At 39.5% G+C, this 16,220-nt stretch overlaps 1 protein-coding gene across 2 annotated transcripts in view; it reads right to left on the bottom strand.

Annotated features, from left to right (window-relative positions):
* The window catches only part of CCNT2 (cyclin T2), a 48,461-nt gene extending 32,900 nt beyond the window's left edge, over positions 1–15,561 (bottom strand). For both annotated transcript variants that reach the window (XM_006834584.1, XM_006834585.1), the window contains exons 1-2: positions 15,377–15,561; positions 14,508–14,589 (exon numbers count right to left, since the gene is read on the bottom strand). In XM_006834584.1, the coding sequence (XP_006834647.1) occupies positions 14,508–14,589; positions 15,377–15,534 (240 nt within the window). In that variant the 5' untranslated portion in view covers positions 15,535–15,561. The remainder of the gene's footprint in view (positions 1–14,507; positions 14,590–15,376) is intronic.
* Positions 15,562–16,220: the final 659 nt, after the last annotated feature.

Genomic DNA, 16,220 nt, shown 5'->3' on the forward strand with positions numbered 1-16,220 from the left:
CATAGCCACAGAGGGCTAGAGCTGAGAGTGAAGCATCCAGCCTATAAGAAGTGAGGGAAGATGCACAACACCCAAACTTTCAGATAGTACCCATTTGACCTCGCCTCGATGGCTTGATGATCAGACCTCTACAGGAAGACTAAAAAAAAAAATTTTTTTTTTTTGATAAAGAGGGTCAATTGCTACAATTTGATGAACTTGACCTATTATACTCCTGGAGGTTGTTGTTGTTAAGTGCCGTCGAGTTGGTTCCGACCCATAGCGACCCTGTACAGGGTTTCCGAGGCTATAAATCTTTACAGGAGCAGAACGCCTCATCTTTCTCCCGTGGAGCGCCTGGTAGTTTCAAATTGCTGGCCTTAAGGTTCGCAGCCCGATTCGTAACCACTATGCTACCAGAACCAACAGAGGGAAGGAGTCTTCCAAGTATCAATCCTATCCACTCTGTATACAGGGTAGATGTTGTTAAGTGCCGTCGAGTCGAGTCGATTCTGACCCACAGCGACCCTGTACAGGGTATCCAAGGGGCAGCTGGTGAGCTTGAATCACTGACCTTGCGGTTGCAATTCAAACAACTTTGCAGTCTGATGCATTAGCCCACAGCGCCACACATAGGGATGGGCAATTTAGACACTGGTTACCTAAAATGAGGGTGTGATTAAAGCTCTAAGTGACTGGCTTACAAGGTTTCAAGAGGGATTTAGTTTAAGAGTGTGTGGGGGAAGATTCAGTTTTCATCTTGTCTAGATGGGTCTGGAAAAAAGAGACAGGGATAAGATTCTTATGATTCAATAGTAACTGTTATCATGACTATTTGTGACTGTCACAATTGTAAAGGATGAAGTTCTGTAACAAAACTGGGGGAGTAGTTAAGCTTACAGTCCTGAAACAGAGGACCCTAGGACCATCAAGGGAGAAGAGCACAAGCGGAATGCAGGGCCCTATCCAGAGAAGAAGCGACACGAGAAATGGCAGAGATGTGGACATGGAGAGGGAGCACTAAGAACTCTAGATTCATGGAAAGAGAGAGACTGAGAGCTGGTAGCCAGGAGGCTGACTTGCAGTATGTGACCTTTGGTGGTTTAAATTATTATATATGCCTGAGTGTTTTTTGTTGTTGTTGTTTTGTTTTTTTAAGGACAAGAGCTAAAATGAATATAGTTATAATATAGTTATAATCCCCTCCATGTACCATCAGTTAACTGTATTCGGGGAAATACTATTAACTGATTGTACATGGAAGGGATTATAACCATTCTAATGAAACAAAGTATATAATTTGTTGAATGTAAAACTGATGATCTGCCCTGTAAACTTTCATTCAGTTCACAATAAAAACTTAAAAAAAAAAAAAAATGGGGAGGAGGAGGGAAAAATTAATGGGCTAGACACATTAACAAAGGTGCAGGGCGGGCAATACACAACAAGAGGGAGGTGGGAGGTTAGATCCAGAGAGGAATGCTATAGTTAAAATGAACAGAGGTAAATACTGTTAACTGATGGTACATGGTGGGGATTGCAATCATTGTAATGAAGCAAAGTATATCATTTGTTGAATACGAAACTGACAATCTGCTCTGTAAATCTTTACAATTCAAAATAAATTTTTTTGAAGTTCTCTCATATAACCATTGCAAAACTCACAGAAAGAAGGACCTAGGACCCCAGAAAAAAACGTTCAAGGAACCAGAAAAGAGAAATTGGAATTTAAAAATAAGTGAAGTGCAAAAAAAGAAAGCAGGATTGGTCAAAATATACATTTATTAATGATAGCAAAGATCACCACGCTTGAGTCAATGCAAAATAAAATATTTAATCCCAATATAAAAATCCCACTTATGTGAATAAGTGATTTAAAATTCTTAATTTTAGTTCATTTAAAAACATTGACATTACAAAAAATATCAAAAACTAGATTCAACATTTAAAATTTTCTTACTCATCTAAATATGTGTGAATAAAATACCATCACAAGAAAATCTGAGAATTTTAATAATCTACAGGTATTTTGTTAATTAGATTTTCTAATATTTAAAAAGGAGCTCTGTTAGCGTAGTGGTTACGAATCAGGCTGCTAACCTCAGAGTCAGCAGTTCGAAACTACCAGTTGTTCCGTGGGAGAAAGATGAGGCTTTCTGCTCCCGTAAAGATTTATAGCCTTGGGAACCCTGTACAGGGTCGCTATGAGTCGGAACCGACTCCACGGCACATAACAACATTTAAAAGAAAGCTGGTTTAATAAATGTTTAAAAATAGTAGTATTCAGTATTACGAAAAAGTAGTACTGCTTAAGAGAATAAGGTTTGATTTTCAGAGTAATTACATTATATTAAACAGCTAGTGTGGTGCTGTAGGGTAAGCCCTGGACTGCTAACTGAAAAGTAGGTGGTTCAAATCCACTAGCTGTTCCTTGGAAACCTATGTAGGGATTGCTGTGACTCAGAACGGATTTGATGGCACTTGACTAAGCTGCTATGAGTCTGCACCGACTTGACACACATAACAAAAATAACAATCTGTTTTACAAATATACTTCTAAAAATTGAAAATCACTTAAAATTTCATAGGTAGGCCTAACGCAATAAAAACTGCATCATAAATACTACTCTCACTACTAAAAGAACAGCAACATTGCTTAGGTATTCAAATACTCAAATCTTGGAAAAGAACATTTTTTTTCCCCACAAACAAGAACTTATGTTACTAAATACTAATATTGTGAAGCTGTCAGCATTTCTTAAATAGATGTATAGATTCAGTGCAATCCTTATAAAAATCCCAGCTTCCTAACATTCACAATAGAAACTCAAGAGATCAGAACAGCCAAAACAATCTTGAAAAACCATGTTGGGGGGCTTGCACTTCCCAATTTCAAAACTCACTTCGAAGCCGTAATAATCAAGACTATGTGGTAGTAGTATTTGAAAAGCTATATAGAGCATGGAGCAGTTGAAAAATAAATCTTCACATTTACAATGTTCACTTGACTTTAAACAAGTGTGCCAAGTTAATTCACTAAGGAAACGAATAGTCTTTTCAACAAATGGTGCTGGAACAACAGATATGAAAAAAAAAAGGACATTTTAAAAGACCATATGAATAAAAACAGGAATAAATCCCTACAACTTTGGATTAGGTAATGGTTTCTTAAGCTATATCAAATGTACAAGTGACAAAAATTAGTAAACTGGATGGTTGTGCTTCAAAGGAACTGTATCAAGAGAGTGAAATGACAATCTATAAAATGAGATGATGGCTTTTAGAATATAAAAATAACTCATCTATGGTCCAGGTGAACTATGATCCATGAGAAACACCGATATCCAAGCAAAAGAATTATGAAAGTGTATCTAAAACTTCACACAACAAGATAGAGACTCCATCCCAGTGAAGGGTTTGGGATAGGTGGTAGGTAGGGTGTGTGCCACAGTTACCTTGAAACTATGAATTACAGCATTATTCAAACAAACAAAAAGAAACAATCTATGATGGGTATGGGAAGGAGCGAGAGTGGGAGGGAGGGAAAATTATTCATGGGCAGACACATGTTGATAGAGTTGACGGGACAGACAATATACAAGAGGCAGGCTGACAAAGGAAAGATGAAGGTAGCAGGAGTCACAAGGAGGAATGTAGTAATGAAGTGAACAGAGAGGTGGATGCTGTTAGCTGTTGGTACCTGGAGGAGATGGCAAACATGTAATGGAAGTATATAATTTGTTCAAAAATAACTCATTCAACTCAATAATAAAAGGCAATTTAAAAATCAGAACAGTACCTGAACAGGTATTTCTTCAAAGAAGATATACAAATGGCCAATAAATACAGGAGATGCTGGCTATCACTGTTGTTAAGTGCTTCAAACTGGTTCCAACTCAAAGCAATCCTGCATAAGGTTTTCAAGGAGTGCTGCAGGGTTTGAATCACATACTTTGTAGTTAGACGTCCAGTGCTTGTCCTACAGGATCACACCAGGACTCGTCAATATTGTTATGTGTTGAGTTGGTTCCAACTCATAGCAACCCTGTATAGGATTTCCGAGGAGCAGCTGGTGAGCTTGAACCACTGACCTTGCGGTTCAAACAGAACTTGCAGTTCAAACAGACCTGACGCATCAACCCACAGCGCAACACCAGGCAAATGCAAATCAAAACCACAAAGACATACTACCTCATACCCACTAGGATGATTATAACACAAAAAGACACAGAAATTGGAATCTGTATACCTTCTATTGTTGGTATATGCTGTTGAGTCGGTTATGACTCAGTGATCCTGTACAGGTGGGTTTCCAAGGAGAGGCTGGTGAGTTTTGAACTTCTGACCTTGCGGTTCAAACCAACTTTTTGGTCCAGGGCATGATCCTATAGCGCCACAGGTAAAATGGCATGATTACATTGAAAAACAGCTTGGCAGTTTCTAAAAAGCATTTTATTGGTGTCTGTTGTTAAGTGCCATTGAGTAGGTTCTGACTCATAGTGACCTGTATAGGGTTTCTGAGGAGCAGCTGGTGGCTATGAACTGCCAACCCTGTGGTTTATAGTGCAGTGCTGATCCTACAGCACCACACCAGGAGCATGTTGCTATTAAGTGTTGGTGAGTCGGTTCCGACCCACAGTGACCCTATATAGGGCAAAGAAAAGAAGCTCACGCCATCAGTTGATTCTGAGTCACAGCAATCTTATAGGGCACAGTAGCACTAGTCTTTAAGGTTTCTGATATAACTCATGGTGACCCTGCATAGGGTTTCCAAGGCGTGGGTGGTAGGTTTGAACTGCTGATCTTGTGGTTAGCAGCCTAGTGCTTACGCTACAGTGTAAGGGTCTAGCCTTATTGGCCCATGAAATCATTTGGTCTGATCCTGCAAAGGCAACCAAAGTTCCAGTCATCGCATTTGTTGCTGTTAAGTGCCTTCAAGTCAGTTCCGATGCATAGGAACCATTGTTGTTGTGTGCCATTCAGTCAGTTCCAACTCATAGCGACTCTGTATAAGGTTTCCAAAGAGCAGTTGGTGAGTTTGAACTGTAGACCTTGTGGTTGAAACCAATCTTGCGGTCCAGTGCTTTATCCCACAGTGCCACAGCAGGACTCCATAGCGACCACTGTTGTTGTGAAGTGCCTGTCAAGTCAGTTCCAACTCAGTAACACTGTTTAGGGTTTCCAAGAAGTAGCTGGTGAGTCTGAACCACCAACCTTGTGATTAGTGCATTATCCTATAGCGCCATACCAGGGGTGAGTTAATTAAATGTTTGACCAAATATAGCAGCTAATTTTTAAGCTGATGATACTGTATGACCTGTGAATGTCATAAAGTTTGGCAGAAAAATGGTTCCCCAACCCTGTCCTATTATATTACACCATACAACCCAATAATTCTATTTCTGCACATCAACAAAAGAAAATGTTACTCATACAGAAACAGCCATTGTAACATTAAACTATTAAACTGTATGATTCAGAAACTGTAAGCCTAATCACATGTAATGTACATCGTAACCATTTATAATTTTATTGCACATTTGTTTATTTAAAAGTAGAATCAGGTTTCATTTTAGAAGATATAAATTTTTTCCTTATTTACATTTTGACATTTAAATTACACAATTTAGAAAATCATTGATTTGCTTGATTTGTTAACAAAAACAAGCAGGAAAAATGTTTTAAGTCTACATAAAATGAGCAATATAATTCAAACAGCAGTCAGGCATTCAAAATCCCAATCACTGAACTGTTGTCGTTAAGTGTCATTGAGTCAGTTCCAACCCACAGCAACCCTGTATAGGGCTTCCAAGGAGTGGCTGGTGAGCTTGAACCACTGACTTTGAAGTTAAAACTCAATAGCTGTTCCTTGGAAACCCTATACAGATTCCCTATGAGTTGGAACCAACTTGACAGCACATAATAACACTACCACCTAGGTATATAGGAGTTCCTGGGTGGTGCAATTCCCGAAAAACTAGAAAGCAAAGACTGAAAAGAGAGAATTGTACACTACTGGTCATCACAGCACTGTTCATAACAGCCAAAAGGTGTAAACAACCTAAGTGCCCATATCAAAAGATGAATGGATAAACAAAATGTAGTATATACATACAATGGAAGACTACTTAGCAGGAAAAATAAGTTTTGCTAGTGTAGTGATTATGTATCGGGCTGCGAACCGCAAGGTCAGCAGTTCAAAACTACCAGCTGTTCCGTGGGAGAAAGATGAGGCCTTCTGCTCCCATAAAGATTTACAGCCTCGGAAACCCTGTGCAGGGTCACTATGAGTCGGAACCGACTCCACGGCACATAACAATAACAACAACATTATGGATATAGCATGAACACATGTACAGTGAACAAGTTTATCATAAAGGAATAAATGTTGTAGGACTTCACTTACGTACAGCTGATTATTTTAAGTACTGCCAGTAACTTGTAAATGTTAATTACTAAAAGTTGTTCAATACCACGCATATATTTTTAACAGACAGAAAGAAAAAGTCACTGCTAAGAATGCTTATGTACAACCAAATACCTCATGGGGTTTGATTCCTTTGTGGAGGTAGAGGGCCATGGTTTCATGGGACATCCTAGTTAATTAACCTAGCAGCATGTTTAGTGCTTCTGTTCTACCTCCCAGATTGTTACATAATGCTTGGGGTCTTAAGAGCTTGCGAGCAGCTCTACTCACCTAGAGAGCAACAAAGGATGAAAAGTCATGAATAGGATGAAAAATGGAATAAGAGGCTAAATGCCTTTATGAACATCTGCACCCTTTTCCATGAGACCAGAAAAACTGGATGATGCCTAGCTAACATTACTAAACAGTTTGATTGACAATTACATAGAAAAATCCGGATTAAAGAACAGAATTTCAATTTCTCATGAAATCCAGTTTTTCAGGACCTACGAAGGCTTGGATGAATCCTGAGATAATCTTTAAACTCTAAACCAAAAATATTCCTTGAAATCTTTAAAACCAAACAAATAATTTAGTGTAGCTAGTAGTATAAAATGTCTGCCTTGAGTATATGCTCTTTTAAAAATTATCTACACGGAGATCAAAGTGACAAAAGAGGTTCTAAAAGAGGAGATGGAAATTGGAGGGGGCAGTGTGGTTATGTTAAAAAGTTTATGTAATTCTACTACCAACTCCTGTAGCCTCACCCTGAGAGCAAACAATCCTTGTCAAGAGACAGAGACCAATGAGCTTCTAATTGGATTCAATGAATTTTAATAAAGTTGTTATTTTAGTTGACTTGTCAATGCTTAGAAAATCTTTTCTGTTGTTGTGCTGGGGGATTTGTCAAAGGTAATTGCCTATGTTGTTTCATTTTTGCAACCCAAATATACAATTAACCTACCTTAAGAACAACAACAAAAAAGTTTATGTAAAAGGGGGTTGGATTCTGAAGGAGTGTGCGAATGGCTGCACAACTCAAAGAAGGCAATCAATGCCACTGAATTATACATGTAGAAACTGTTGATTTGTGTTGTTTAGAGTCCTGCTGTGGCATTATCCATTAATGCACCTGACTGCAAGGTTGGTTTGAACCACAAGGTTGGTGGTTCAAGCTCACCAGCCATTCCTCAGAAACTCTATACAGGGTTGCTATGAATCAGAACCAACTCGATAGCACTTAACAACATTCTGACAACAAAATAATAATACATAAAAAACCACCACCACCAAAAGCACAACCTCTTCTCACATCATTGTTATTAAGTGCCATCCAGTTGATTCCAATGTATAGTGACTCTGTATAGGGTTTTCAAGGAACAGCTAGTGGGTTTGAACCACTAACCTTGTGGCTGGCAGTCCAGTGCTTATCCTACAATGGTACACCAAGATTCATCATTAAAGAACCAAAAAAAAAGGTGAATACTTACTTCTAGATAAGCATAAATGTAGTGATATAGAGCAAAATTAAAGGCTGGTAGATTTGAATAACAGACTTTTATGTCAGAAAGCGCCATAAAATTAAAAGACAAACTACAAAAAGATTTATTTACTGTTACTATTTGAGGAATTCATAACAGTTGCAAACAAAAGACTAAGAAAACATTAGCATCTCTCAGAAAAGCAGCATTAAACTAAATTTAAACTTTAAATTTTCTTGTTAAGTGCTGTCAAGTCGGTTCCAACTCATAACGGACCCCGCATAAGGGTTTCCATGGACTGGCTGGTGAGTTTGAACTATTGATTTTAGTATTGTTCAAGTTTCCCTAGAGCCCTTAATGAGAAAAGATTACAAATATGAGGGGTTACAAATAAATAGATCATTTCTTACTAGTCCTGACGGGGCACTGCAGGATAAGCACTAGACTGCTGACTGCAAGGTCAAGGTTCACACCTACCAGCCACTACTCAGAAACTCTCTACAGGGTTGCAATGAGTCAGGACTGACAGCCACTTAAACAGAGCCTTCACTTGCACTCCTACCACTATTTAGGTTAACTTAAGGTTTCTCAACCTCAACACTGTTACCATTTTGGTTCAAATAATTCTTTGTTTGAGGGAGGAGGGTTGTCAGTCTGTTGTAGCATGTTTAGCAGTACCTCTGGTTTCTACCTACTGGATGTCAATAACAATATGGTTCAAGGCTGCCACATCATTAAGAGGCAAAACCACTCCCTTTCAGAGTCATTTGCTTAATTTATACTACTCTTAGTAATGCCATCTTAAAATCACTTTTATATCTAATACAAACTAGAGGGAAGCCGGTTCTGTCTGTTCCCATATTGCTTTGTACTAGATTCAAGAACTGTGGGAGAAATACCCTTTTTCTATAATGGAAAAAACAAACAAACAAACTCGTAACAGAAAGTTGGGTGCGGGAGACCCTCTTGAATGGGGAGACTACTAGAAGCCCTGGTAGCACAGTGGTTAAGCGCTTGGCTGCTAACCAAAAGGTGGTGGTTCAAACCTATTAGCCACTCCAAGGGAAGAAGATGTGGCAATCTGTTTCTGTAAAGATTTGCTGCCTAGGAAACCATATATGGAGTTCTACACGGTCCTAGGTCCTATTGGTCACTGGGAGTTGGAATCAACTTTAAGACAACAGGTTTTACGGGTGGCTTATATCAAATTTTCAATTACATTTTAAATACTTGCTTATGCAAGGAAGATGTAGAGAAAAATGGAGTACTCCCATATTAGACCTGTGATTTATTCTATGTGTTTAATATTTTTTTCTAGGTTATGTACTATTCTGGGTGCTGGTGATAAAATAAAGGAATAAAGGAGTGAAACAAATCCTGATCTAGTTTCTGTGTGTGAGTAGAAAATATTTCACATTTTCCTTTATCTACATTTGTTTGAAAGAAATGTAAGGTTTTCCAAACAAAAATTAAAAATAAAGCCACACAACTATTGCCCTAAGATAATCTTTTAAACCTAGACTAAAAACATTCCCTTAAGTCATCCTTAAACTAAACAACAGTGTAAGAATGCTTCCCTTGAGCACTGTGATCTTTTAAGAACTATTTATATGGGTCAATCTGGATAAAGATAAGGCTTTCTGCTTCTGTAAAGATTTAGCACCTCAGAAACCCTATACAGGGTTCCTATGAGTCATTATCGACTTGATGGCAGCCGGTTTTGGGTTTGGTTTAAGGTTAACATTGGGGAAGATGTGCTTCCTCAGTATATGCCTTTAAGAGTTTATTTTCCTCAAGTTTTTTTCCTTAGTAGAATGGTAAGCTCTGGTAGCATCGGGTTGTTAACCTCAAGATCAGCAGTTTGAAACTACCAGTTGTTCCGTGGGAGAAAGATGAGGCCTTCTTCTCCCGTAATGATTTACAGGAGTCCTGGTGTGGTCCTGTGGGTTAATGTGTTGGACTGCAAAGTCGTTTTGAACCACAAGGTCTGGGGCTCAAGCTCACCAGCTGCTCCCTGAAAACCGCATACGTGGTTGCTATGGGTTGGAACTGATTTGACAACTATGAGTTGGAACCAACTAAATAGCACAAAACCATGACCACCACCAGAATGGTAAGAGTCCTCCTGCCTTGCATGCTGCTGTAGGATAAACAATGGGCTGTTAACCACAAGGTTGGTGGTTCAAACCTAACAGTACCTCCTCGGAAACCCTATACAGGGTTGCTATAAGCCAGAGTTGACTCCATGGCACTAACAACAGAATGAGCATGATCCAACAAGAAAATCCTTTTATTATAAATCCCAATTGTATAAAACACCACTGTAGACAGCAAGCAAGGGATGCTAGTTGCCTTTGAGTTGGCTCCTAAGTAACTCAAGGTAACCTCATGTATGTTGTTTTGGGCCTTAGCAAGCTCTTATGGCACTTCCCATAGAGTAAGCACTGGACTAGTAACTGCAAGTCAACAATTCAAACCTATCAACCAAACTCAAAAACCTTATACATGTGGCTACGAGTCAGAACCAGTTCTACATCTTTACAGAAGCAGACTGCCAGGTCTTTTTCCCCCAGAGCCGCTCGGTGGGTCTGAACTGCCAATCTTTGGATCAACAACATAATGCTATTCACTGCACTACAGGGCTCCTTTCACTTTATATACAACAGAACAAAATGTTGCTAGGTCATGTTTCATCTCCAGGATCTCTGGTATGTTTGAGTCCATTGTAATCCAATCTTTCAAGAAAAACTGAAACTAGAATTAAACGATGAGACAGTTTCTGGGTCACCAATACATATTGAGACTGAATTCATTCCTGAAAATCTGGTATGTAGGAAGAGAAAATGAAGTTTCTATGTGCCTAATAAACATACATAATATAATTAAGGTATGATATTTGGAGTCCTGGTGTAGTGCTGTAGGATAAGCACTTGACCCAAAGATCGGTTTGAATCACCGACCTTGCAAGGTTGACAGTTCAAACTCACCAGTTGGCTCCTTAGAAATCATATACAGGGACACTGTGAGTTGGCACTTAGCAATAATTTATTGTAAAACTGGGTATTATTTGTCACTCCCATAGTAACATTTAGCTTGCTATTTCATAGGGTTTAATTTACCAAATGTTATTTTGTGGTGTTCCGTTTGCTTGGTAGTAAAGACTCAGGGTTTTTGTAAGTTTACTATAACATTCCGCTATAACTCCACCAGAAAAAATTTTCAGATGATGTGGGGAATATGAATTTAAAAGTAACTCACATTCAATGAGACTATCCCCTTCACCCAATAAAACGGGGAAAAGTTACAAGAGTAAGGCTGTACAACTGATGCAAGTGCACCTAACAATGTCAAAACAACTTGATATTATTTAGATTAGTAAAAATAAAAAAGACAAATTAGATGTGAAGGGTGCAACAATACTCATCAAGCTAGAATTGACATCAGATTTCAAATATTCTGCTAATAATGAATCAATTTAAATGCTAAAGCTTACCTCAAGACCTTAATAAGCAGGGTAATAAAAAGTATGCTTTTAATTAAAAGTGATGGTCCTTAAGTCAATAGTTAAAAGCTATCAAATACTACTTCCGTGAGAGAAAGCTAAGGCTTTCTGCTCCCATGAAGATTTATAGCCTCGGAAACCCTGTACAGGGTCACTATGAGTCGGAACTGACTCAACAGCACATAACAAAAACAACAACAGGCTTCAGTCCATTTAAATCAAAGCTGCGGATTTGGACTTTAAGCAAGCTATTTGTTTTAAAGCACACCAACTAGAATATAGTAACAAAATATGAAAGAGGGTGGATTTAAAAAAAAAATGTAGTGAAGTCTTGTTATGAGATCATTTACTGGAAGTAGAGAAAGAAGCAAGCTGGATTCAGCAAACAGGTCATCTGTAGTCACATAAGAACTTCCAGAATGATGGACTTGTTTTTCCACCAGCATTTTCCCAGAAATACTTAAAGCAACACATATAGGTTACTACTGCCTTTGTAGACAATTACATATTTAACAGAGGAATCCAAGTTAAGGGGGACTATATGAGATCAAAAATGTATATGAAAGTAGACAGCAAAAAAAAAAAAAAGTAGATACCATCTTGCTAGTTAACAGATTGTCTCAGTGTTCATATTACTCTGAAAAAAACTCACACCAAACTCATGAGTTTCATAACCTAAAATAAAAATGTCAACTAAAATCATTATTCTATTTGTCAAGGTGTAAAGGTTATCTTCAAAATCAACAGCCAGAATTTGGATGCAAATTTTACTTTAAGACTACCAATGACTTAGTATGCTCGAAGGAAGATTTGATGTTTAAATCATCAAAAATTTAAGGAGACAACTAATGCTAACAATGTGTGGTATTTTAAAATATTGTGTAGCAAATAAAATATTTCTGAACATTTAAGTCTTACAAAGAGTCATTTAAAAAATAAAAGCCACAATAAAGTCCAATTTGCAATATTTGAAATGAGTCTAACACAATTAAGATGTATCATAGTCAACAAAACCTATGCCAAGAAATTTGGAAGACAACTATCTGACCAACTGATGGGAAGAGATCTATATTTGTGCCCATTGTAAAGAGAGGTGACCCAATGGAGTGTGGAACTCATCAAACAATATTTTTGATATCCCATGTGAGCAAACTTTTACTAAAGGTAATACAGACATGGCTGCAAGCATACATTGACAAAGAACTTCCAGAGGTTCAAGCCGGATTCAGAAGAGGATGTGGAACGTGGAATATCATTGCTGACGTCAGATGGATCTTGGCTGAAAGCAGAGAATACCAGAAAGATGTTTACCTATACTTCATTTACTACACAAAGGCTTTCGATTGTGTGGATCGTGACAAGCTATAGAAAACATTGAGAAGTATGAGTATTCCAGAACATTTAATCGTGCTCTTGAGGAGCCTGTACATAGACCAAGAGGCAGTTGTTCTAACACAATACGGGAACACTGAATGGTTTAAAATTAGGAAAGGTGTGTGACAGAGTTATATATTATTTCACCAAACTTATTTCAACCTTTATGCTGAGCAAATAATCTGAGAAGCTGGGTTATATGAAGAAAAACATGGCATCAGGATGAGAGGAAGACTCATTAACAATATGCAATATGCAGATGATACAACCTTGCTTGCAGAAAGTGAAGAGAACCTAAAATACTTACTGATGAAGATCAAAGATCCTAGGCCTTCGGTACAGATTACATTTCAATGTAAAGAAAACAAAAATCCTCACCACTGGACCAATAAACAACATTCTTATCAATGGAGAAAAGACTGAAGTTGTCAAGGACTTCATTCTTCTTGTTATCAACCATCAACACTCATGGAAGCAGCAGTCAAGAAATGGAAGCAGCAGTCAAGAAATCAAACACTTACTGCATTAGGCACATCTGCTGCACAAGCCCTTTTTAAAGTGTTGAAGAGCAAAGACTTGGGGACTAAGGTGCGCCTGACCCAAGTCATGGTATTTTCAATAACCTCATAAGCATGTGAAAGCTGGACAGGGAATAAAGAAGACCATAGAAGAATTGATGCATTTGACTTACGGTGTTAGAGGAGAATACTGAAAGAGCAATGGGCTACCACAAGAACAGATATGCGTTGGAAGAAGTGCTGCTGGAGTGCTCCTTGGAGGCCAGGATGGCCACACTTCGTCTCTCATATTTTGGACATATTGTCAAGAGAGACCAGTCGCTGGAGAAGGATATCATGTTTGGTAAGGGGAAGGATGACAGAAAAAGAGCAAGACCCCTATCAAGATGGACTGGCAAAGTGGCAGCATCAATGGGCTGAAGTGTGGCAACAATTGTGAGGTTGGCCAAGGATCCGGCAGTGTTTTGTTCTGTTGTGAACCGAGTCGCTGTAAGTCAGTAATGACTCAATTGCACCTAACAACAACAACAACGAACGCACCACTTGTCAGTCTGTTGTACTGTGGTGGCTTGCATGTTGCCGTGAAGCTGGAAGATAGGGTCACACATGGTGGGCAGGTTTCTGCAGCGATTCCTAATTAAGACAGACTAGGAAGAGAGACAACTTTTGAATAGCTAGTCACTGCAAACTTTACAGATACCAGCCAAACACTGACACATACAGTGCCAGAACATGAAAACATTATGAACAGTAGCAGAACAATGTCAGATATAGTGCTGGAATAAGAGTCTCTAAGGTAGGAAAGAACTCAAAAAAAAAAAAAAAAAAAGATATATCATAGAAATGATTAATAGGTTAGTTCAAATTACACTTTGTACAAGACTATTTGAAATTATTTAAATGTGAAGTGTAAATTTAAATGAATACTGATGTAACAATACATAGATGAAAGAAATATGTCATATTTAGCCATTAACTCAAAAGACGTGGCAGAGTCTACCAGTGTCTGGCAGTTAAATTCAGCAGACACACTAAACAGCAAAGACATAAACAAAGAAAACCACACAAACAAAATGGAACAAAAAACAACATTCCACATTTGAAGAATAACGTTTATCACGTGGTCTACCCTTACTGTTAATTTAGAACACTAACTCCAACAGTAACATATTTACCAAATAACTTTTTCTGAGTATCAATTAAAGTTAAAAGTTGGTGGCAGTAAAAACAGACAAAACAGTACTTACATTTCTACTGAACTTGGTAAAAGAATGATGCATATAAAACCTGTGCATATAAACAATCGCAGTGTTTATCGTAAGCTGAGAGCTGGAACGTAACATTTAGGAAAATATATCAGAAAAACAAGAGCTCATTTCCAAAACGATCGGTGGAAAATTCCTGATCCACGGTTCTTTTTTAATGCCTCCTATTCTCTAAAAACTACAGTCAATTTAAAAAATATTAGTCGTGTGTGAAGCAAGGGAAAGAATAAGCTCGCTCCTAATTAAATAACAATTGCTGAGTACTTCACTCTAACATAGCTACTAAGAAACGACAGAAAATACTTTTTAACGGCTACGACTATCTAAACTCAAAATAAAACACATGAAATCAAAGAGCACGTATCTACACAAAACCATGCTAAGAACATAAAGGCTTCCAAGGTACAAGAAAACCACCATCAAACCAGCCAGGAGTGCCGGGAAAGGCCGCGGACAACTAAGCCTCTCAGCACCTCTAGCCCTCCTACCTCTCAATTCTTCTCAAACGGGGAAAAAAAATCAAAGAAGCTGCCCCTTTTCTGCGATAACCCCTAAAATCGTTCTTTCCTCTGGGCGGCACTCCCATCCTCCGCCGCCGCCACCACCTCGCACGTCTCTAAATAGATTACACAACACAGCCGGCCAGCCCTCAAGCCCGGGCCCCCATCTCTTCCCCCGCTGGCCCCTCGCGGATTGCCGAACCCTAGCCTTCCATCCCTTATGGGTCAACAAAGTCCAGCGAAGGCCTAGGCGGCGGCGCCATATTCACTAAGGCACCAAGACGGGCGACCGGGAGAGAAGCATGGAGGCCAGGGTGGGAGCGGCGGAGGGCCAAGAATAAGAAAGGATACACATTGAGACGTTGCCCCATGTCCTGGATGAGATTGGCCGCCTGCTGCCGGTACGAGAGCTCTTTATCAGCCTCCATTCCGCAGCGGCGGCTCGGCGTGTTCTCCAGTTGTTCCCGAGTAAAGAACCAGCGAGAAGAAGCTCCACGGGCCGACGCCATGACACTTCCTCCTCCGCCCGCTCCCTCAGCCACCCCCCACCCCTCCTGGCTCGCGGACTCCCCGCCAAGGCCGCGCGACCCCGCCCCACTCCGCTCGCCGTAGACTACGCACCTCCCCTTTTCACCCGGTGCCACAGCCCTTGCGCGTGCGCGAAGGCTCTCTGCCGGCTCTAATCGTCTGCTTTCTTTTTCCTTTCTCCGGCCTCACTCTCGCGCACGAGACCACAATGCTCCGCGCCGCATGTCATTTGGAAGCGCCGAAGGTGGGGTCCACTCGGAAGGGAAATTTTGGCGCGGTGCATGTTGGGTCTGTGATTGGCCGGCCGAAGGGCCAGGGAGTATGTGAAAGGTGTATGTTTTAGTCGAGACACGCGGTTGCACCGCAGCGCCATTGAGTCCGACACTGGACCTGAGCAGCGCTTTGGGGGAAGAAAAAAACCTCATATTTCGCAAAGTCATGCTACAACCTTTCTTTTTAGGTTCATTCGCGCAATCTCCGACTTTCGACTACAAACAGCCACCGCCTTGCCGGCGAAAAGTACCCAGTCTGGGAAAATGTAAAGGAAATAACTCTGCTGTGTACTTTTTGATATATTTGAGTCCTATCGACAGTTAATAACCGGAGAGTTGAAATCCAAAATATATTTCCATTCCAGATTGAAGGTGTGTTTTTAAAGTAAGCTATA

The sequence above is a fragment of the Chrysochloris asiatica genome, unplaced genomic scaffold (genome assembly GCF_000296735.1).
Source record: "Chrysochloris asiatica unplaced genomic scaffold, ChrAsi1.0 scaffold00012, whole genome shotgun sequence".
NCBI classification, from domain to species: Eukaryota; Metazoa; Chordata; class Mammalia; order Afrosoricida; family Chrysochloridae; genus Chrysochloris; species Chrysochloris asiatica.